Source organism: Cryptomeria japonica, chromosome 1 (genome assembly GCF_030272615.1).
Source record: "Cryptomeria japonica chromosome 1, Sugi_1.0, whole genome shotgun sequence".
Lineage (NCBI taxonomy): Eukaryota > Viridiplantae > Streptophyta > Pinopsida > Cupressales > Cupressaceae > Cryptomeria > Cryptomeria japonica.
In genome coordinates, this window is record NC_081405.1 from 46,801,907 (window position 1) to 46,826,666 (window position 24,760).

Consider the following 24,760-nt stretch of genomic DNA (forward strand, 5'->3'; position numbering starts at 1 on the left):
ATATTAGTATATTGTTCGTAAAACTATATCTTAATTGTTATATAATAAAATTATAAGTTTAAAATAATATTAAATTTATAAAGTATATATTTAATATATGTAATTTTTAATATATATAAATATTTTTTTAATTTAAAATTAATATATTTAAATTTTAATATACATATTTATGATTTTTATATGTTTTTTATACCAACGTACCCAAAACGTACCCAGCTCCCTCAAATTTTTTTTGCTATACCTGCGTACCGTACCCACGTACCCAATTCCGATTCCGTAACTTAGATTTTAGGTAATCAGATGTTAATCTAGTTACCTAAGTTATAAACAGATTGAGAATTAGCAAAAATAACAATAAGAACACACAACACAAGACACAAGTACCCTGGGAAAACCTCCCTCTTGGAGGAAAAACCCAACATGAAAGATTCAGATCAGATTCTTAATTATGAGCAGATTACATGAATCAGATTACTTATCTGATTTGGTTGCCAATCTAGGGCAGACTGAACCTAGCATATGCAGCTGCAGTGTGTCTTCAGGGAGAGCAGAATATCGATATCAATTGAAGAGGGAGATCACTGAAGTATAGCGCATCACCTTGCCCAGCAGGTTGTCCAATGGATTCGCTCTCTAAGATGCCTGATTCGCTGACTGTTCTTGCATAAGACTGATCGCACTTGATAAAAAGATGATTGTTGTGTAGAATTACAAGATTCATGTTCAAGTCTTATAAGTCGGCCTTAACTAATTTCCTTTATTTTACATATTTCACTTTGCACTTTGGTGCCCAATTTGGGGCCTACATAACTTGCAACTTGTGACATGTTTCCTGTTTGGGGCCCAGCCCTATGAATTGCTTAACCACACGTTACATTTAGGTGTGTGTTTCACACGTTTCATGTGGAGGAATACATAATGTGTTGCGTGTAAACATTTATGGGTCCACACGTTAGGAAATGGTCCTGACATAATACAACATATGGTTATCGGGCCCAACCCATTATAAATGAAAAATACATAGCTAATTCACACGCCACATAGTAAGAATGGGTCCAGCCCTATTACTTAAGTTGAATTCTAATGTTGCCTTCGGCAATCAGAATTCAACTTTTATTTTTCTACCTAGTTACAAAAACCAACAAAGTCATTCGAACACACCAGCCAATTTGATGCCTAGACGTAGCTTGGTGAAGCTGGTACAGGTTCGATCAGGAGTCAAGTAAGCTGCAGCTCTCTAATGTAGATAATCTACCTTGAGTAGTCCTCCAATCTCACGTTCTCCTAGAAGTTTAGTCAATGTTAACCAAGAAGCAGACTGAAATAGTATGGCCAAACAGTGTCAGGTATTGCCCAAAAATAAGTCAATATCAGCAAACCTTGCTGTTCCAAACTCAACCAGAAATGAAATGTTTGATGAATGATTTAATACCTGATTGCAAATGCTTGCCAAATCCCCAAACTGTATCTTTCAACAGTGTAGAGATTGTTTCTCATGAGGGATTTCGTCCCTCATCCTCACAAACCCTTGAAGATGAACTCTCCAATTAATTCACAATTTACCAATTCAATCCAGCATGCTGAAAATGAACTCTTAAGAGTCTTTAATAACATTCCCGGGAGAGCCCACACACTTTTCCAGCCAATGTGGGATAAATAGAAATACTTCCCATTTTAATATTTAAGTCTCCAAGTATCTTTAGTGAAGGGAAACTTTTAATATTTAAATAACTTTCCTTTTTACCTATGTCCCCATATCAATAAAGTTAATTATTTAATTTTAACTTTATAACTTAACTTTATTGATAAACAAATTAATAACCACAAGTGATTATTAAAAACTCTGGTCGATATCAACAATTATTATCGACAAGATATTATTCATGAACTCACTGATGATCCAGACTTGGCCCAACTGACTTACTATAAATAGTAAGTATCCCAAAACTACATCAAAACACCTCAAAATCGCCTGCAATTGAAACTGTCTAGGCCAAATATCCTTAAGATCCCTTAAATGTTCAGGTTAGCTTGCGGGACCATGGAAAAAATAGGTTAATGATAACATCATACAATGTGTGCTAGAAAGGGGGCATTACAACGTTGGGATGTTGATCTTGAAGATACTACACAAACTGATGATGAGGCACATGATGTATTGCTTGGGGTTCTATTGGATCAAGATGAGATAGTCTCTCATAGTGGCAGTGACTCAGACTCTTCTTTTAATGCAATGTTAGGGGGCACTGATTAGGGACATCTGCATATTTCTATATTTATGTCATTTTGTAGTTGAAACTTGCAACCTTTGGGCATGTTGATGCAATTTTCATACAATACATGTACATTGTCAATGAACCTTAATTTGTTTCTCACTTTTTCTGAAATGAAAATATCAATTAAACTCCAACATTATGTGTTAAGGTTCTATGAAGTATATGATGATTACAGTAAAAGCTGTCTTCATGTCAAATAAATTGAGGGGAAGGAAACTTATGGTGCTATCAACCTGGATGACATCAATTCATATTTGGATTAGATTGCGGCAAATGTGTAGCTCATGTTTTGACAAAACAAATTGTTGATTTTGAGAGGCGAGCAACAAATGCAGAAGTGTAGATGAAAGCAGAATCAAAAGCATTAGGAGGGAGTTCATTGGATGATGATCATGATATGTTTGAGGATGATATCGTGCTTGAGAAGGAATCTTTACCATCTAGTTCAAGGATGCTGCTGCTAAGGATCTTTAGTTGGAGGAGAAATTTGTAAAATATTTTATTTATTTGTAATTTTCTATGATTATGATTGATGATTCATCATCATATCATGTATGGCACTATGATCCAATAGAAATATTACATGCGTTCTCTAAATTTAGAATCTTTCATCTTATTTAAGTTTAATTTATGAATTTATGCATTTTAGGTATGCCAAGTTTTAGTTAAGGCTTATGCCAAGTCTTGAGTCTGATTCAAAATTTTGGCTTGCCAAGTTTTTTCTGAGATTGAGTTTTTGAACTGTAGTTAAACTATTAGATAGTGCAGGTTCTTGTATAGCTTCTTGTATAGATTTATCATTGTATAAATTTATGTATGCAGGTATATGTAGAGGTTCTTATATAAATCTAATATGGTATAAATTTATATATGCAGGTTTATGTATAGCTTTTTCAATTTGTTTTGCGATCTTGTACACTGTAATTAATTTTTATGAGTTTTTGACAATCTTGTCATTTGCAAATTGTAGGATGCAACAATAACAAAGGTATCCAATTCATTGGAAGATTATGGATTTGATTGGGAAGAACCTACGATTGGTAAGGTCCTTGCAAGGAAAAATAAAACAAATATAGATGTCCATGTAAAAGGATACCATTTGAAAGCCAACTTGACATCAAAGGTACTCTTGTTTTCAATGCTTTTAACGAGAATATACATTGAGGCTTTGTTTTTTCCCGCAACTTAACTACATGTGTAAATTACAATAAATTGGAGTTATATTCATTTAGCATGAGTGGTAATGAAAAGCAGAAGTAATGAATATTAGACATAGATCCATTTTCTAAACTTCTTTAGCACTAATCTTTCCTAATGCACTTGCAATTTTCTTGGTACTACCAAAATACTAGGTCACTTTCTTTGAATCTAGTTGGCTTTATTGTGCCAAGATTGTTTTTATTCTTTTTAGTTTGGTTCCTTGTCATGATAACAGCTGGGTGTAAAGAGTGGAGTTGAATCATGCTTTTTGGGGACAAAGAAAACTTGTAGAATCTTAATCTTTACCTTGCAAGTTGATAGATTAGCCAAGTAGGAGCATTGTTCTTTCTATGCCTTTATCAAACCCAACAATGATGAACAAGATTTGTTATACACATGCTAAATTGGGGACTTATTTTTGAAATTCTATAAAATATTTCCAAATGACTAAGTTTTCAAGATTGACAGCTTATGGAAAGGTTGATCATACAATTGAGTTAGAGGGTAGGAAATACATCAGACATAGAATGCTGTACTATGTTTATTTATATTAGTAGCAATGGTGTGATTATATGTGTTGTGCTGACATTATGTGAACTTGGCTATGGGTGTTGTCCTCTAATAGAATCAAAGTAGCTAATAAAGGCCACATGGAGAATGCAATGAATTAGAGTTTTGATTATAAAAGCATGGGAAAGGGCCCAAACTCATTACACAACTGCCATTAAGGCAAACAGAGTGAATCTCACCGGGAGTGAGATTAATCAAAAAAAAAAAAGTTAAGAGTTTAGAATGGAGCAGATAAAAACAAAAAACATAGAGAACCAGTGAGAGATCAGCCAACAGATTAACTATTACTAAGGGAGTTCAATCCTTTCACTGCTAGCCACTCCTTTTGTGCCATATTCAACTGCTCCTCAAAAGATACATGCTTACATCCCAAATTTTCAGCAGTTGCATTGACTTGGATGGGCGACTTAGGGAATTCGATCAAATATTTCTGTTTTTTGTGGCCTTGATGCAGGTTTTGAGCTGCAGCTCCCTCTTCCACCTTCCTCCTTTTCTTCTCCTCCTCCTTCTGATGTTCCAATTCTTGTTGTAAAACTTGAATAGTGAGGGCCATGTTCTTTACCGAGTCTCTGTATTAATCGATCAATTCTTTGATATTGCTCATAAGGACCTCCTGGTTCTATTTCAGTTTAGCCACTTCTACTTCCAATAGAGGGTTCTTGGCCTCTTGCTTCATGTTTTTAATCTCCTTAGCAATAACCCTCCATTTCTCAAAGGTTTGAGCCATTTCTTTGGTTTGCTCTCAAGCCCTATTATTAATTTCTTCATTTGGCCATTCTTGGGCTTTCTTGAAGACCAATTTCTCCAACATATGGATTTTGCATTTAGCCTAGTGGATTTGTGCAATTTGCCATTTAGATAGCTCCATATGGGTGTTGAAAGCATGACAAACCTCTACAGTTTTTTGTTGAAACTTAATGCAGAGAATACATTGGGTTTGGTAGGTTTGAAAATTGGCACCTCTTTAGGCTCTCTAGTTTGTATCAGGTTAAGAAGAGTTTTTGTGGAAAAATTATGGGAAGATGAAAGTGAAGTATCAAGGGTATGAGTATTTGGATGGATTATCCAGTTTGTTGCCAAAAATAGGGGACATGAAATTGAATTTTATGAATTTAGATGAATTTTGGAATCTGGTGCATAACCTTAATGGTCACCCAATCACCCAAATGTTGGTAGAAAGTAGTTTAATGGAAGCTGCCACATTCCCTGTAGATGTGGAATGTCCCGAGCTAGTGCTAGAATGCATCAATTGATACAACCTGGACACTAGGGAGGTAAAAATGAAAGACAATTGAGTTCTGATTATCTTGGATTGTGCTACGATACTGAATTGCTTCCAGCTCCCAAATAGAGAAGTATACTCTCGCTAGAGTTGTGTAGTCAAATTTCTGAGGTGAATAAGAGATGCGTTGAGATAAGAAAGATAGGAATTTAGTTTCCCATTTCTTTATGCTTGTATACGTGCAAGTATCAGTTTGAGGCGCTAAATTGTGTAAAGGTCTGGAGAAATACACATTAGAAGAATTTGAAGTAGTCAGATTACAATTTGACAACAAGGGTTTTGTTAAAGGAAACCTGCATTTGGGCCCAACTTATAATCATGTGCCTCAATTAGAGGATTATTGGGGAGATTGTGATAATGATTTGGAAGTGAGAAGAGAATAGTCAAGAATGACCTTGAAGCAAATAATGGGCTACCAACTTGGTTGGGAAGTAACGGGTGTAGTGGACGATGGGTTCAATCAGATTGACCCTACATATGTTTTGAAAATACAAGGACAGCCCATAATGATGTGGATAGCAAAGAAAAAGGGGGAAGCTTCAAAAGCCACCCCACTAGGAGATAAGAAGACCACTGCTTCAGACGGCTCTGGTACTGTTGCCACTTGTTCAACGCCTATTGCTCAAATGACATCTTGTGTTATAGGAGGGGATGAAGGTGGTGAAGAACCTCCTAGAAAGGATAGGACCCCAAAGAAGACTTGTGGGGGAGGCCCAAAATGACTCAAAGTTAGAAGAGATCACACATTGGCAAGCCATTGAGGGGATGCAGGAAATTGTAGACATGGGGTTAGGTACAACCATCAAAGAAGGCATACTTCCAGATGCTACCTCGCTCCCATGCGAGAGTTGGATAGATAGTTTGAAATGGAAATGTAATTTTCTCCAACAAAACATAAAAGAACAAAATAAGTTGTTGACGGAGGCCAATGACATGGTGACCCAGATCACGTAGGAATTCGAAGACATCTGGTGCCACCTTAAAGAGGGGAGACAACTCAAGCATCGCTCCTGCAGAGGAACTTAAGGCCGGATTCATCATCTTGAAAAAACCTCATCCTTGAAAGGCATTTTCAAGTCTAAATCTGACCGATTTTTCATTAAGGCGTTGGAAACCTACAACAGAAAAAACCATGCTTTGGAGGAGAGTTGAATTTGTGCCGCAGGTTGAAGGTTAGTGTTTGTGGTTGGTTGACAAGCTCTAACTGGGATGTGGGAATCTGTTATGGCTTGAAAGGGGTTTGAGAATTCATTAGAACAAGTTTTAGACTATTATCTTTGTGAAAGAGGTTAGACAGTGTTGATATCTTTGTAATTTCTAACATCATAGTTAATAAAGAAGGCCCATTCAGTTTACCATTCAGTTTAATTCTATATGATGCAATGCATATTCTTATGTTTTAAATGAATGAGTTGCTATAATGCATTCCAATGCCAATACCTTTGAAGCATAATCACAAACTACATCAAAAACTTTTTATTCTCATGTGCATGATGAATATTTGACATAATGCTTGTATGATAGAAGATAGAAAACTTTGTGGGTTTTGGAAAAAAAATGGTTTTAATTTGGGGGTGGACATTACATTGATCCAACCATGATGTTCATCTTCTTCTTAGTGTACTTGGAGTGTTTTTGGACACATACATTTTAAAAAACACAACCATCTAATACAACAATGGATGAATGGTTTGGTGTTTGTTCACCATAACCTCTGCCTAAAACTAAAGAGAGCTGAAGGTTAGACTTTTAATATACTTGCAATCATAGTTATAATTGTATTCATTATGTTTTTCACTTTTAATTGCAAAGACTGGTTTCTACATGGACAAAATCTTGTGGATACCTTGGGGAATATTCTTGGAGTTTGTCACGGGATTGTGGGCTGTGGGGCTACGTTAAGTGTGATATGTGGTTTGTACGGGCTAGTGTGTACCCTATCACAAGGACAAAGTATCTTGTGCAAGCAAGGTATGAGCTGCAATTCTTTTTTTGGGGGGGGGATTTTTTGGGTTTCCTTTTTAGTTTTGAAAATATCTTTAAAACAAATTTTTTATTTAAATTTTTTTCTGTCATGTCTTTGTTGACAGTTGCCTGTGTAGGAGGAATATTTTATTTACGTAGGGGAATATTCTACGTAGTGAATCTGTATGGTCAAGGGGATTTTTTTTGCCAACCTTGGAAAAAGTACTCCAATTTTGACCATTTTAACTGTTGACCTATAGGTTCTTTGGTCTTTTTAGTCCAATGGCAGGGTCAAATTTGACCCAAAATGCTCCGGATATATAGCTAACTTTTGAATCTCGCAACCAACTCCCAACTTCAAACTCTTGCATATCTGGTCTTGTAAACCCTTATTGAATTTTGCAATCTTTTGCACTAAGTGCAATTATTTTCTGAATATATCAAAATTGTTGTTTTGAAGTTCATGTTTGTAGGTATCTTGTTCATTGTAGTTTTGAGTTTTTATCATAGAATATGAATTTGCATGACAGAGTGAATTACAGTTGTAATAGTATTATCACCAAAATGCTCAGAAAACATAATATCTCAAATAGAAGCAAATAAGATCCAAACTCATGAAATTGCTGCAAAAATACTGATATGAAGTTATAGATATATTTGGCCAGCTTTTACATTGATAGCAAGGAAAGCTATTGCTTGGTGTTGGAAATTGCCCAACAATAATACAATCTCTCCTTAGAAGTTTCCATGATCAGAAAATAGGAAGGATAGACAAAATTTGTATGATAAACCTTTTCGAACAGCAAGAGAAGAGTTTATTTAACCTGAACATACAGTAGAAATCAGTACCTTTCTCTCTAGCTAGCAAGCTGTCCAAGAAAAGCACTCCAATATGCTCTTTCCTATGCAACAACACAACTACAACGGATATTGCATTTGAGTGATGTCCAGCTATATGATGATGTACAAGTCATCAAACTGCCTTAGGGAGGGTGCGCGAAGACATGTGAACTCATGCCATGCTGTTGAAAGCCCACACCAAGATTAGAGAGAGTTACACGCCCAATAAAAAGGGCTCATGCAAGAAAAATAGGAGCCATGCCAAGTCAATGAGCTGAAGCAGTCAAGATATTCAAACCAAAGAAGCATTAATCGATGGTTCAGTTTCAGGAGATTTGGGTATGTTTCCTAGCTTCTAGGAGCATCCCTAGATTTTAGGGACAAGATTGCTCGAGGATCCATGATTTCCGTCAACAGTCACAGATAGGTGGCAGGCTCCATTTCAGACTTGTGGAGTCAGATGAGAATTATACGGCTATTTGGGATATATTTTTAATATTTCCTAAGTTAGCGTCTTATTAATTAAATAAAGCTATTTATATAGCTAATTGGAGTAATAAGGGGATTTTGGCTTCTTCTGGTCAGGCAGGCATATGTGTTATAGCTCGTTGGGAAGGTCTTGAATTATTATAACTTATTTTCATCATCCGGAGACCTTCTAGCACCTTGAGTTTTGTTATTTGACAAAAGCGGTGTTTTTCCTATACATAAAGGCCTTTTAATTAAGAATATGCCATTATTTAATAAAGGTAAAAGCATATTCTCCCTTTAGGGTTCGAGTAGCTTTGAGAGGGAGATAAAAGGAGATGTTGGCTCATTATTTTATTATCTTTTTACATCTTCAAACTTGGCATTTGTGAATTTGCTTTGAGGAGCGATTTCTGGAGAACTGGGACGCAAACCCCAGGGCTTGGACATTGGGACGCAAACCCCAATAGAAGGTTTCAGCAGCTTCATTTGGTTTCAGACTTTGATTGGAGTGCAAGTTCAGCATTGGAAGAGCTTTGGATTTGGACTTTGGGTATATTGCTTGGCACGTGGGAGTTCCTTGGCTGCCTGGACGTGACTGCAGCAGCCGTACGGCCTCCTTCCAGCTGGCACGTGGGTTGCTAATTGGTATTCATCAGCCATCTCTTTTCATTGTGCGTGGATGGTCTTTCTTGCAGCCGGCAACATTATTTTGGTTGGTAGATACTTTGCTGGCATATCATTTATGTATTTTGCCTGGTACGATTTGTAACTATTCTGGATTGGCTGAATATTATATTATTGCACATTATTTTCCAGCCTATTTCATATTTGCTGTTGTTGTTATTCATTGTTTACCTATATCTGGAAAAATACAAACAAAAACAAAAGACACAACCTTTCTGCAACTTCTATCTCTCTCTGAAAGATCATTTAATAAATAGTAATAATTTATTTTAAAACAAATAATTAAAAATTACAGCCTGTCAGCTTAAAAGATCCATCAGGGATCTTTCAGTGGTATTAGAGCCTTGATCTTGCCAGCCTCTTGGGTGAAGATCAGTAGTTTGATTTTATATTGAAGCTTGGTTGCAGACCAAATTGGTCATCATGACAGGGTTGTCTAAGAATAAACAAACAGGGAAAAAATTTGAACAAACACCTTCAGGGAGTTCCAGACACTCTAAGGGTACGACTTCATCAACTAGTACAAAGAGGAGGTCTCCTGCAAAGACATTGAATGATACAGTTATGAACAACTATGACAAGTATTGTTCCCTTCCGAAAAAGATACGTGACTGTTTTTCCTTCACACAATTCATGGGAATACCCGATGAAGATGACTTGATGCTTTCAAGTCCACGTCATCAACCAAGTAGGCAACATGAGTCATTTGAGAACCAGGGAAGCAGTGGAGGAGCAAAGGAAATGATGTCTGCAAATGAGATTGGCAGAAAATTAGTTGATGACTTTGATAGCCAGGCAGATTTGATTGGTGAAAAAAAAATCTCAGCATTAGGGAATAATTCATATGAGATTTCTACATCCTTGCAAGGTGTCTTATAGGTGGATTCCGTTGGAGAGTATGACAGTAGAAGGAATGAATGTTGGGTTACATGAAATAGATGCATTCTCTAGTGAATTAGTTGACTCTATTGTTGAGACCAATTCCATACATGAAGAAAAATCAATAACACACCGACAATAGGCATATCAGCAGTGAACAAAGAGCCAAGGAAGCTAATGGTTATTGTTGAAGATGTGGCAGCCAAGAGTGTGCAGGTACAATTCAGTGTTGAAGACTTCAAAGGAAACACAAGGAAAGGTAATAACAGTGAGCTAGCGGCCCATACTCATGTAGAAGACAATGTTATCAAGTCATCTAATGTTGGCATTCAATTTTGGGAAGATAGACATGGGACAAGTCAAGAGTTGGTGATGTTTGATGATTCGAAAGAAAGTATAAAGTAGGAGCCCAAAATTCTGATTAGAGACAACAGTTGTGTACATTCTCATTCTCAAGAGTTTGCCACCATGATACATGGAATAACAAATGAAGGATATTCTATAAGTGATAGCACTCAAAATGCTTGTGTTATTTTTAATAAAGAGGTACTTGTAAGAGTTGATGACATGACACAAATGCATGAGTCATTCTGATTTTTATAACAGCAGTAAAATACCTTTTCTTTTTCAAGTTAATGCAAATTGTAAGCATGAAGAGATGAGTGCTAGAGATTCTACCATGGGTGTTACACAAGGTGCAATCATGTTGTGCGATAAGCTTGATGATGCATCTCACCATGGGACTGATTTTATGCGCTTTGGAGCAGCTCAGATAGAACAGTCTCGAAGGTTGAATGAAGGGGGTCTAGAAAGAGCACGGCAAGTTAAGTTGTTTTTTGTCCAGACAAGGCAGCACTTGCAACAAATCAAGGAGCGCCACAAACATTTAAATCAGGCAAGACAACAAAGAGTTGCATATCTTCGATCACACTTTCTTCCAAGAAAAGAAGACTTAGAGATTGAGCATAAGCAAAGTAAGTATGTTGATTGCAAACCAATTTTAGAGGAGTCACATATTGCATCATTGGATTTTCATGATGATCACAAATTTGAAGGATATGCAATCATGGATGAGCACAGTGACTTTATGGATATCATTCGTAGTGGAACAGCCACCCAAGAAACAATTTTGTTTGGTGATAAGGGCATCTACAATTCTTCTTTGGATGTGTCACAAATTTCATGTGATATGGCAGCTATGTGTTTGTTGGTTGGTGATTCAATCTTCCTTGACTCTCCGGTAGTTAGTGGCTGTCCTACTGCGATTTCCCATGCACTTGCAGATTTATCATGGTCTACATCAGCTCTTGAGTTGCATGGGAGTGTGAAGAGATATGACTACTTGATGGACATTGAGATCGGGATCAATATCCTTGGTTGGCATTGGTATAATAACATTCACAACCTCATTCATGATGCTGGTCTAAGTTATAACAATAGCTTATGGGGAGCTGAGAAGCTCAAACCTCGTTTTTACAGACCATATAGAGTATTCGGGCTAGTTGGAGAGGTTGCTTATGAGGTTGAGTTACCACCTGGCAGTAAAATTCATAATGTGTTTCACGTGTCATGCCTGAAGAAGGCCCTGGGACAACATATTACAGCATCACTCGATTTGCCTCCCATGGATGAGGAAGGTAAATTGACTTTGGTTCCTGAGGAGATTCTTGAGGTGAGGGAACGACGACTGAGAAACTGGGTGATTCGAGAGTATTTGGTACACTGGAGAGGTCTTCCCATAGAGGATGCCACTTGGGAGGGTGAGTCTATTTTGCAGCATCCAGCTTTGCAGTTGCTTGTGGGCAAGCATCTCCGAGAGGGGAGGACTGTCATGTCCCCTCGTTAGCTCTGTCTAGTAGAGACATGTGAGTCAGCTTATTTTGAACTTTCATGATGATAGTTCCGCTCTCATCATCATTTGTACCAGCATGATGATGAGAGCGGAACTATCATCATGAAAGTTCAAAATAAGCTGACTCACATGTCTCTGCTAGACATGTGAGTCAGCTTATTTTGAACTTTACTGCCAGGTGGTAACTCAACCTCATAAGCAACAACACTCTAGCGCTCCCGTCTCCTCTGGACCACCACTGGCACCCTTCGCCCGCGTGTTGCTCCACCTATTCCGACCTTTGCTTCGATAGTCGGCATTGCTTCCTAGCGCCGCCTCCACGACCTACACACTCTGCGCCGCCCTCGACAAGCCCACATACAGTTACCATGTGGCAGGGCTTAATTCGTCCACGCAGCTTCCTTTGCCCTGTCACCTGCCACACAGGATAGCCAACGTAGCCGGACCGTACTGCCACATGGACGCACAGTCAGCATACGACTAATACAGTTAGCAAGCCACGTCACAAACTGTATAGTCTAGTTAGCTGACACATTAGCTGCTACGTTGAATTTTTCGTACAGCTGTATAGCGACATGTCATCATCCGTACAATGCCACGTTAGCATTCATATGACCACGTAAAGGGTGTGATGGTTTGGTGATGGCTAGACGATCGTCAAATTTAACATAGTGAAGTGTTGATGTTAGCACCTTTTTGAAAATTTTAGACCCCCTCTCCATTTGAGTTTTTGAATTTGTATTCCAACTTTGAAGGCTCATAACCTGGTCAATTTGAGGCCTTTTTTAGTGCAATTTTTTATATTTGGGCTAATTTTTTGTGTTCTCTGTAGTGGTGTGGTTCTTTTCTGATTTTGGGGGACAAATTTTTTAGAATTTCCAGTTTTTCACAACTGTACCTGTCCAATCCTTAATTTTGCAACTTCAAAGGCTTCGTTTGGGTGTTCTTTTTTTTGAAAGTGCAAAATTTTTCGTCTACTTTCACGTGGTGCTATCAATTTTTCACCAAATTGAGTAGAAATTGTACTTTTAGAATTTGGTCATTTTCTTCCTACTTGGTACTTGTAATTTGCTTGGATCTTAGTTTAGATCTTATCAGACCAAGTTTGCAGCGGATGGAAGTGTTGATAAGTATAAGGCTAGACTTGATGCGAAAGGTTTCTCACAGGTTCTAGGTGTTGACTATATTGAGACCTTTGCACCCGAAGCCAAAATGAACTCCATTTGCTTGAAACTTGCTATTGCCGTAGCTCATGGTTGGGCTGTACATTAGATGGATGTGAAGAGTGCTTTTCTTCATGGAGATCTTGATGAAGAGATTTATATGGAGCAGCTGCAGGGTTTCATCCAAGATTCTTCATTGGTTTGCCAACTCAGGAAATCTATCTATGGCCTCAAGCAGGCCCCTAGGGCTTGGTATGCCAAGATGGATTCCTTTCTTCTCTTAGCGGGGTTCACTAGGTGTCATTCCGATCCGAATGTCTACATTTTGCAACAGGATGACTCACACTTGATACTTGTGCTCTATGTTGACGACTTGATCATTATAGGGAGCACCTCATCCATTAATGGCAGTGTCAAATCTACTTTGCATGATAGATTTTCCATGACTGACTTGGGTCTTTTGCACTACTTTCTCAGGATAGAGATTTCACAGTCATCTTTTGGGATTACACTTTCTCAGCCCAAGTATGCTCTTGATCTACTTTCACACTTCCACTTGGCTGATTGTAAGCCTGCCCCAACTCCCTTTCTTTCAGGAGTCAAGCTTGAGGCTAAGTGTTCCACTCCACTTGTTGATGCTACATTGTATTGTCAGCTTGTGGGTAGTCTCATCTACTTGACTCACACACGCTCTAACATTTCATTTGTGGTTGGCATGGTTTCACGCTTTATGTAGAAACCCCATGAGCTTCATTGGAAAGCTGCCAAACGTATCTTGCACTACACCCAGGGTACACATCATTATGGGATTCACTATGCACCAGGCACATGACTTCGCTTGGCTAGGTACATAGACTCCGATTGGGCTGGCGATCTTGATTATTGTAAGTCTATTTTAGGTTACAACTTTCATCTTGGTTCGGGCCCCATTTGTTTGCAGATTAAGAAGCAACATGCTATTGCTCTCTCTTCGACTGAGGCTGAGTATCGGGGGGTTGTTAATGTAGCGACTGAGGCTATTTGGCTTCAACATATTCTCATAGAGTTTGGGTTCACCACTCCACGACCGATAGTTCTTCATTGCGATAATCAGAGTGCTATTGCGATCCCGAAGAACCCGATCCAACATCAGCGGACCAAACACATCGAGATACATATGCACTATATCAAGGAGTTGATTCAGGAGCAGGTCATTGATTTGCAGTATTGTCCTACAGTGGAGCAGGTTGCAAACATATTCACCAAACCCTTCACCGAGAGTAAGTATCAACAATTGCGAGCTTTCTTGGTGGAGGACATTTCATTAGGGGGGGTCAGCTGACTTCTCCTTCCTCTCTTAAGGGGGGGACTTTTTCCTCTTTGAGGTTTTGTCCTTCTCCTTTGAGAGTTTTCTTTTGTACATTCGTCTCTCTTTTGTGGGGGAGTTTTTTCCCACTGGGTTTTCTCACTTTCTCCGTTTGTGAGAGATTTCTTTGCATTGCTTTGCTTGCATGTGCATTTGTACATGGGTACCTAACATGGCCTCGTAGCCGAGACCCATCTTGCATTGTTAGCTTGAGTCTACATTCCCCTAAGTTGCACTTAAGGGGGGGTGTTGGTGTAAATTATGCCTTATAATTACATTTTACTTAAGTTGACTTAGGATAATGCATTTCATAGTAGTTTGGATATGAGACACTTAGGGAAGTGTGCACATAGGGTCGATGCATGTAGGAGAAATTCCACCTTTTGTGGTCTTATCTTGTTGTTACATTCCACCTTCGGTGGGTGATCCACCTCTTTTGGAATATTTTATTATTTCTCCTACCTACCCCTACCTACCCCTACCTACCCTTGTATCTCATTGAGCCACATGTCATGATTGTGTGCTTACATATCCATATGGCCTTGCCTTTATAAGCAGACTCATCTTCTTTGTATTGGTTAATCCGGTTGATCATATTTACATATTGATGAGAATACAGTTCATTCTTGTCAAACTATTGTCTCTCTTATTTGTGCTATTCTTTGTGCTCTAGATCTTGGCAAATTCTCACAATAACAATGGTAAAGCACTCATCATAGACATTAATACATTGCATTAGACTTGAATTGAGATTTCACAAGAGAATTGACAAATATTTTACCAAAATTCAAATGCTTTTATCAATCATTGCCAACAAACATATGTCATAAACATCCATAATAAAGATAAAATGATAAATATTAAATATTAAACATCCATAACTATGAAATGACATAAATTCTAAATAGAAAAGTTAAAACTTAGAAGTCCATAATTAGTTGTCTATCATAATGTCAAGATAAACTAAGAAAATATATGGCTGTCCATAATTAGGACATGGCAGGTCTAAGACTAAGAGTCTAAATCAAGATTAGAGTTAGAGTCTCTGTCTGAGTCAGTATTAGTATGAGGGGCTGCCTCCTCAACCAATGGAACCCCAAGCAATCCTGGAGGTGTCTCATCCTCCTCAACCTGCATAGCATCTTTGGGATTGACATCCCAATGTAAGGCTGAAGTCTGACGATCTTGTAGCCGCAATGCACTGTGAATAGCCACTAACTTCTTTGATAGTCTAGAGGTAAGGTGGTTGCTCTTGATTGATTGGATGAAACTATATGTGGACCAATTCCTCTTTGTAGCAGAGGAACTAGCAACCTGTGAAAGAAGATGAACAACAAGTACTCTCAGATCTGGTGTATCTCTACCATCCCATGTCCACTATCCAATAGGGTCAGTTTGAGCTAATGTAGTTCTATCCGACCTTGTGTCAGGTCTGCAAAATGTTGGAACACGAAGATTGACAAAATTAAGCCACTGTGTGCGGAGTTTGGTAGATTCATCTTTATTATACATTTTTGTAATTACCTTAAAAAAGTTATCTTTCACCTCTTCATCACTAGATGGAGGCACTCTCCTAGGTCTTGGTGCATACCATTTGGGATTGAGAGCATAGGCTGCCATGTGAAGCGGGTTGTCCATAATCTTTCACCATCTCGTCACAATGGGCCTAAGATGCTCCTCATAAAATCCCAAAGTGGGGTCCTTGCTATAAATAGCTTGCTTGATCTGCCCAAGCATGCTATCAAAGGTCGCATAAATCTCTCCAAGGTTAGTTGAGTCAGTATCAACATATCTAATCACATGAACAATAGGCTCAATGAAGGAGAAAATATATCTACAAGTTCAAACAAGTTACAAGTTAGAAAATTATATTAATCAATAATCAATGAATCATTAAATTATTTAATAAAAATGAACATTTTAAAAATTAAATAATAAAATCAGCAATGCCAATTTTCTTACCTCATTATGGACCACCAGTTATCATCAAGGATTTTATTTTTCACACTTCTGCCCTCCGCTGTGCTTGCCTCATGCCATCTAACCCACTTTGCATTGACCACCATGGATTGTGGAGCCTCCTGGACCTCAAGCATCCTCTTTCAAGGTATTGTTCAATGCATGCACACAACATGGGGTCCAAAAAATGTGCTTATAAGCACCCCCCAACATCAATCCAACTAGCTTACACACACGGGCTGAATCAGTCACTACTTGCACAACATTAGAGGCTCCAATCTCTTCTGTGGCCTCTCCCAAAATCTGAAATTGGAAGGCTGCATCCTTCCTTTTACCTGAACAATCTACAACTCTAAGAAAATAAGAGCTTGCAGTGCTAGTGACAATAAGATTGATGATTGGTCGATGTTTGATATCGGTCCACCCATCCATAATTATGGAGCATCCATCCCTCATCCATGTTTGTCTCATATCCTTCATCAAAATAGTCACCTTGGAGTACTCTTTATCAAGAAGGGTGGTGCGTAGCTTAGTTTCTCCAAGTGGAACAAATGACGGGCCAGCACATATGACATCTTTGAACATTTGTTTATAATAAGATGAACGCGAGAAACGGAATGGTATACCATGAGCAAAAAAAAACTTGGCAATAGAGGCTTCAACCTTCTCTCGTGCTTGTATGTTAAACAAATCAGCAACATCAGTTTCTCTCTTAGTCTTCTTTGCCTTTCCTGTACTAGAAATGGCACCCTCTCTCCCATGACAAGCATCATCCATTGAATTTGACACACTAGGCTGCAAATTGATACTCTCTATTGAAGTCCCTTTACTTAATGCTTCCCCCTCCATATGTAATGTCCCCGCTCTAGCAGATTGACCAAGTATATGTGCGTTAGCCTAGCTCTACATGGTCCCGAGGGCTAACGAAGGGTTTAAAGGGATCCTGGAGTGTTTTGGCGTAATCATTTCCAGTTTGGGCCAAAACGAAGTTGATTTATTTAGTTTCAGGCATACTTACTATTTTTAGTAAGTCAGCAGGACACAACGGGGGCTAGTTTTGGTGATTGGATTTGATACTCCTTGGCGAGAGCTTTCCGACGAGCTATCACTCACGCTATTCGGAGTCCGATTGCTAATATATTTTAATGCCTGAAGTTTTATTAAAGTAACATTTAATTTAATTGTAAAATATTAAAGTGTTACTTTAATATTTATTTTATGGAGATATGTGTAAATCAAAAGGGCAACCAAGGGAGACATAAGTGAATATTTTAATATGTTTTATATTGAACATGTTTTATCCCACATTGCTTGAGTGAGTTGGGTCGCCCCTTGGAGAAAGAATAAAAGGGAGCTTTTGTGGCTTCATTGGGTATGTGGAATATGAGAAGAATTTGGTGTGTGAGTTGCAGATCCGTTCTTGGCATTAGAGGACGTCTATCCTCTCTTGTGACATTCTAGACGTCATTCCCTTGGGGTTTGGCCTTTGGAATCCTTTGCTATCAGCTTCATTTACAGGCAGATTGGGTGCTTTTTCCAGCTACAAGCAGCAGCATTATTTGGTTGCATTTCCAGCTACAGGCCGCGACACTATCCACGCGGGTACTATTCACGTGGCACTATTCACGCGGGTACTATTCACCTGGCACTATTCACGCGGCACTATTCACCTGGCACTATTCATGCAGCACTATTCATGTTACTGTAGCAGCAGAATTAGAAACTTTGGTTGGAACATTATGTCAAAATGCTGGAGTATCTAGTGAGTTGAAAATAACCTGCTATGTATTTGATTTTTGTTAATTCTGGAAATAATATTATAACAGCAGTAGTTCAATTTCCAGCTTGCCTATTATTGTAAATTCTTTTAGTTCATGTTATGTGGTTTCATACCTGTGCAAAGACTTAAAAACAAAAAAAACATTGAAACATTAAACGGAGGAATAAGGAGTTGGCTGCAAACTGTTTGACTAAATTCCTATCAGCAGTGGGGTTAGTTTTTGGGCATTCTAGGGTGCCCATTACAGTGGTATCAGAGCAGAAGATTCTGCCATCTTGTAGGAAACTTTCACCAAAACATATTGCAGAAATAAAACAGGTCTAGAATGTATGATTGAGCATGCGACAGGGGCATTATAATTTTCGTAATACCAGAGCCAGACAAAATAGAAATCCGGATAGTCAGAGTGAGCAGTCTAGTTCATCTGTGCAGGTGGACATAGAATCCAGTCATACGGACATAGAGGAAATATTCTTCGATCAGGACAGCAGTATGGGTGACCGAGATGAGAGGAATATCGTTCCAGATCAGGGGGAGGTAATGTTCAGACAGTTGTTGGGTACGTTAGAGCAAGGGCAGTGTATGCAGCAGGAGCAGAATAGGCGAATGGACATGATGTTGCAGCTTATGGCTAGACAGATGGGCGTTAATATTAATCCAGGTGATGCCAACAATGGAAACAATAACAATGGGGAAAACGATAACAATAGGGGCAATGATAATAATGGAGGCCGAGGCAACAACAATGGCCCTGAGAATAATATTAATGGTAATAATGGACATGGCAACAATGGGAATGAGGCGGATAACTTTAGACACATTGCACGCCCAGCTCGAACAGCGAGCTCGAGACCTCTTCTACCCATCTTTCCACCTAGGGATCCAGTTCAACCAGTGAACGAACCGCAGATTACTGAGTTACAGGGTCAGTTCAGGAGGGACTGGGAGGCTAGTGGACCCGAGTTTCAGGCAGATATTTCCCTCAGAGATTATATGGACTTGAGGATGAGACATATGCCTAGAGCAGGAGGGAGGAATCAGAATTTTGAGCTAAGAAAGAAAGTTGGAAAACTTTCCTTGCCTTATTACGATGCTTCAGGGAAGATGACTGCACGAGCTTGGGTGCAGAAGATAGATACATACTTGCAGCTAAATCCTATGCCTGAGGATGAGGCTATCAAGTATGCGGCTATGCATTTGGACGGCGTTGCGCATGAATGGTGGCATCATGGCATGGTGACTCTGGGGCATAATCAGATTACATCCTATGAGGAATTCACAGAAAGATTGATTGAGAGATTTGACACTAGGGATCCCGAGTTACATTTCAAGGAGCTAGCACAGTTAAAACAGTCAGGTTCAGTGGATGCTTACATCGCCGAGTTTCAGCGTTTCTCTGTACTTGTTACTGATATCTCTCCTAGGAGATTGGTGGTGTTATTTTGTGATGGGCTTGCTGATCCGTTACGTGGTTGGGTGAAGGGACATGATCCACTCACCTTAGCAGAAGCAACTAAAAAGGCACGAGATTTAGCCCCTTCGGTATACAAAGGAAAATACCATTCAACAGATTCTTCCTACCGCAAGGACAAAGACAAAAAACCATTTCAGAAAGAGTATAACAAACCCAAAGAAGGATCAAAAGGACTAGACAGTGAAACCTTGAATGAACTACGAAAGAAGAAACTATGCTTCCAGTGTAGAGAGCCTTGGGACTTATCTCATAAATGCCCTCTCAAGGCTAAGGCAAATCAAATGGAGTATTTTTCAGCAGAGGAGTCGGAGTCAGAGGGGGAGGATCAGCACTCCGATTCAGATGAGGGTAACACGATAGAGGAGAGCAGCATTCCTAAGGATGATAGATCGTTGGCATGCTTGACAGGGGCCCAAAAGGCAATCACATTTAAGGTCAGGGGTACTATCCAGGGGCAGAAAGTGATATCTCTAATTGACACTGGGGCTACACATAACTTTATAGATACACAGTTGGTAGCCAGGAGAGGTTTACAGACAGAGGAGCATGATGGTTTTAGAGTCATGGTGGCTAATGGCCAAAAGCTATTATGTACTCAGAAGGTTTCAAATCTTCACATTAGATTTGGAGATGGCTATGAGTTGGAGGATGATTTCTATGTTGTGGACATGGGAGATTACGACGTCATCCTCGGTATGACATGGATGGCATCGCTGGTTGAGTTCACTTTCAACCTAGCGAAGTTGGAAATGAGGTTTCAGCATGAGGGTAGGACTGTTGTACTCAGGGGACTTTCAGATGGGAGTTGCAGGGTAGTCTCTTTGAGGAGAATGGAGAAACTTTTTCGACATAATGACATAGAGTGGGCAACAGAGTGCTTAGTTATGCCAACTTCACCAGAGCCTCAAGTGAAGAGTCATCCACCAGATATACAGGAGATTCTTGATAGACATGCCAAGGTATTCAGTGATATCCCTCATGGGGTTCCTCCTGACAGGGGTGCAGAGCATGTTATTGAGCTCGAGGAGGGAGCCAAACCAGTGATGATCACTCCCTATCGTCATCCTAAGAAACATAAAGATGAGATAGAGAAGGCAATTAAGGAATTGTTGGAAATGGGGCACATCAGGCCTAGCAAAAGCCCCTTTGCTTCAGCTGTAGTTCTGGTAAAGAAGAAGGATGGGACAATGCGCATGTGCATCGATTATAGGGCATTGAATAAGAAAACAATAAAAAACAGGTATCCCATTCCTAGGATTGATGAGCTGATTGATGAGTTGCATGGGGCATGTTTCTTCACCAAAATTGATTTGCGATCCGGATACCATCAGATCAGGATGAGAGCAGAGGACATTGAGAAAACAGCCTTCCGATGCCACTATGGCCACTTTGAGTTTATGGTTATGCCATTTGGACTAAGCAATGCACCCGCTACATTTCAGAGTTGTATGAACCAGGTATTCAGGGAGCAGTTGAGGAGATTTGTCTTGATCTTCTTTGATGACATCTTGGTCTTCAGTTAGACCTGGGAGGAACATTCACAGCATTTGGAGGAGGTATTATCTATCCTAGAGAGAGAGTCTTTATATGCCAAGGAGTCTAAGTGTGAGTTTGGTATGACAGAATTACTATACCTTGGGCATATTATTAGTGCAGATGGAGTTCGAGTAGACCCTGAAAAGATTAGAGCTATAGTAGATTGGCCTACTCCCACGAACCTCACACAACTTAAGGGGTTCTTTGGTTTATGCGGGTTTTACAGGAGGTTTGTTAAGGGGTTTTCACAGACTGCAGCACCTTTGACAGACCTCACTAAAAAGGGAGCCTTCGTATGGACAGAAGCAGCGCAGCAATGTTTTGACCACTTCAAACAAGTGATGTCATCTTGTCCAGTTTTAGCTCTACCAGATTTCACGAAGCCATTTGAACTTCAGTGTGATGCTTCAGGTGATGGGATAGGGGCAGTATTGATGCAGGAGAAACATCCCATTGCATTCGAGAGTAGGAAGCTCCGAGGTGTTGAGAGGAGCTATTCTATCTATGACAGGGAGATGTTGGCCATAATGCATGCATTGGCCAAATTTCGATCATACTTCGTAGGTGGACGGTTTGTGATCAAAACTGATCACAATAGCATAAAATATTTCATGAGCTAGCGTGATCTTAATGACCGGCAACAGAAATGGGTTACTAAATTGCAGGCTTATGACTTTGACATAAAGTTTGTCAAAGGTAAGAAAAACGTGGTGGCTGATGCCTTATCTCGGAGACCTCACTTATGCTCTGGCAGAGATTTCAGGAGATTGGAGAGATCAGATTATAGCAGAGTATGTCGGAGATGCTTGGGCTTCTAGATTGATTTCAAGTACTATACAGGATGATCGCTATGAGGTGATAGATGGATTGATCAGAGTTCAGGACAGGGTTTATTTGATTCCGTCATCACATTTGAGAGAGGTGATACTAAAGGCATTTCATGATGCACCCACAGCTGGGCATCCGGGGATCTTCAAGACCTACAGGCAGATCCGAGAGCGGTTCTCATGGAGAGGGCTCAAGGATGATTTTCAGAGGTATGTCAGGGAGTGTGCGGTCTGTCAACAGAATAAGGGAGAGCACACATTTCCTGCAGGTTTATTACAGCCATTGCCCATTCCTGATAGGAAATGGGAAAGTATTTCGATGGACTTCATCACTGGGTTACCACGAGTGCAGGGAAGGGATTGCATCTATGTGGTGGTGGACCGCTTGACGAAGTTCGCTCACTTCTTTGCTATTCCGTCCATTTACACAGCAGCACAGGTGGCAGATCTTTTCTTTAGAGAGATATTCAGGTTACATGGGTTGCCCAGATTCATTGTTAGTGATCGGGATAGTAAGTTTATGAGTGTTTTTTGGCAGGAGTTGTTTAGGTTGTGTGGTACAGATCTTACACCTAGCACTAGTTATCATCCGCAGACAGATGGGCAAACAGAGATTGTGAATAAATGGGTGGAGGGATATTTGAGGAACTATGTAACTGCACAACAAAAAGCTTGGGTCAGATGGTTGCATATGGGAGAGTATTGTTATAACACCACTTATCATATGTCCATCAGGATGACTCCTTTCATGGCACTCTATGGCTATGATGCACCTAGCTTCATGGATTTAGTTTTGGGGGACAGCAGAGTGCCCAAAGCCAAAAACTTATTGCAGGATAGTCAGGACATCCTGAAAGTGCTCAAGGAGAATATACAACAGGCCCAGAATCAACAGAAATTGTACGCTGATCAGCACCGAATAGAGCGCAGTTTCGAGGTAGGGGATATGGTTTACTTGAGGCTACAACCATATAGACAGTCATCACTCAAGAAGAGCGGAGCTGAAAAGTTGAAGCCTATATTTTATGGTCCCTACAGGGTGATTCGCAGAGTGGGCGAAGTCGCCTATGAGCTTGAGCTTCCAGAGGGCAGTCGGGTGCACAATGTATTTCATGTGTCTAGGCTTAAGAAAGCTATTGGTCAGAGTGTAGTACCTTCTGCAGATTTACCTCCTTTGGATGAGGAGGGGAAGCTCGTGTTAGTACCTGAGGCTATTCTGGACACCAGAGAGAGGAAACTCAGAAACAGGATAGTGAAGGAGTATTTGGTCAGATGGAGAGACCTGCCGGAGGAAGATGCTACATGGGAGAATGAGCAGGTGATACAGCAGGCTGGACTGAGATTGCTTGAGGACAAGCAATTTCAAGGGGGGCGGACTGTAATGTCCCCGCTCTAGCAGATTGACCAAGTATATGTGCGTTAGCTTAGCTCTACATGGTCCCGAGGGCTAACGAAGGGTTTAAAGGGATCCTGGAGTGTTTTGGCCTAGTCATTTCCAGTTTGGGCCAAAATGAAGTTGATTTATTTAGTTTCAGGCATACTTACTATTTTTAGTAAGTCAGCAGGACACAACGGGGGCTAGTTTTGGTGATTGGATTTGATACTCCTTGGCGAGAGCTTTCCGACGAGCTATCACTCACGCTATTCGGAGTCCGATTGCTAATATATTTTAATGCCTGAAGTTTTATTAAAGTAACATTTAATTTAATTGTAAAATATTAAAGTGTTACTTTAATATTTATTTTATGGAGATATGTGTAAATCAAAAGGGCAACCAAGGGAGACATAAGTGAATATTTTAATATGTTTTATATTGAACATGTTTTATCCCACATTGCTTGAGTGAGTTGGGTCGCCCCTTGGAGAAAGAATAAAAGGGAGCTTTTGTGGCTTCATTGGGTATGTGGAATATGAGAAGAATTTGGTGTGTGGGTTGCAGATCCGTTCTTGGCATTAGAGGACGTCTATCCTCTCTTGTGACATTCTAGACGTCATTCCCTTGGGGTTTGGCCTTTGGAATCCTTTGCTATCAGCTTCATTTACAGGCAGATTGGGTGCTTTTTCCAGCTACAAGCAGCAACATTATTTGGTTGCATTTCCAGCTACAGGCCGCGACACTATCCACGCGGGTACTATTCACGTGGCACTATTCACGTGGGTACTATTCACCTGGCACTATTCACGCGGCACTATTCACCTGGCACTATTCATGCAGCACTATTCATGTTACTGTAGCAGCAGAATTAGAAACTTTGGTTGGAACATTATGTCAAAATGCTGGAGTATCTAGTGAGTTGAAAATAACCTGCTATGTATTTGATTTTTGTTAATTCTGGAAATAATATTATAACAGCAGTAGTTCAATTTCCAGCTTGCCTATTATTGTAAATTCTTTTAGTTCATGTTATGTGGTTTCATACCTGTGCAAAGACTTAAAAACAAAAAAAACATTGAAACATTAAACAGAGGAATAAAGAGTTGGCTGCAAACTGTTTGACTAAATTCCTATCAGCAGTGGGGTTAGTTTTTGGGCATTCTAGGGTGCCCATTACACCATATGCAATCTAGTTGCCTCAATTTTTTGAGCTTGAGTTATTTTTTTGCAACCTCTCACCCCTTGACCACCTAACCACAAAAGATGGGAATAGACCCTAGTA

General features: G+C 39.6%; 1 protein-coding gene across 1 annotated transcript in view; it reads left to right on the forward strand.

Moving 5' to 3' along the window:
• LOC131027387 (uncharacterized) overlaps nucleotides 1–24,760 on the forward strand; it is a 158,948-nt gene that overhangs the window by 22,282 nt on the left and 111,906 nt on the right. The window contains exon 3 of the mRNA XM_057957422.2: nucleotides 3,247–3,399. Coding sequence (XP_057813405.2) covers nucleotides 3,247–3,399 — 153 coding nt within the window. The remainder of the gene's footprint in view (nucleotides 1–3,246; nucleotides 3,400–24,760) is intronic.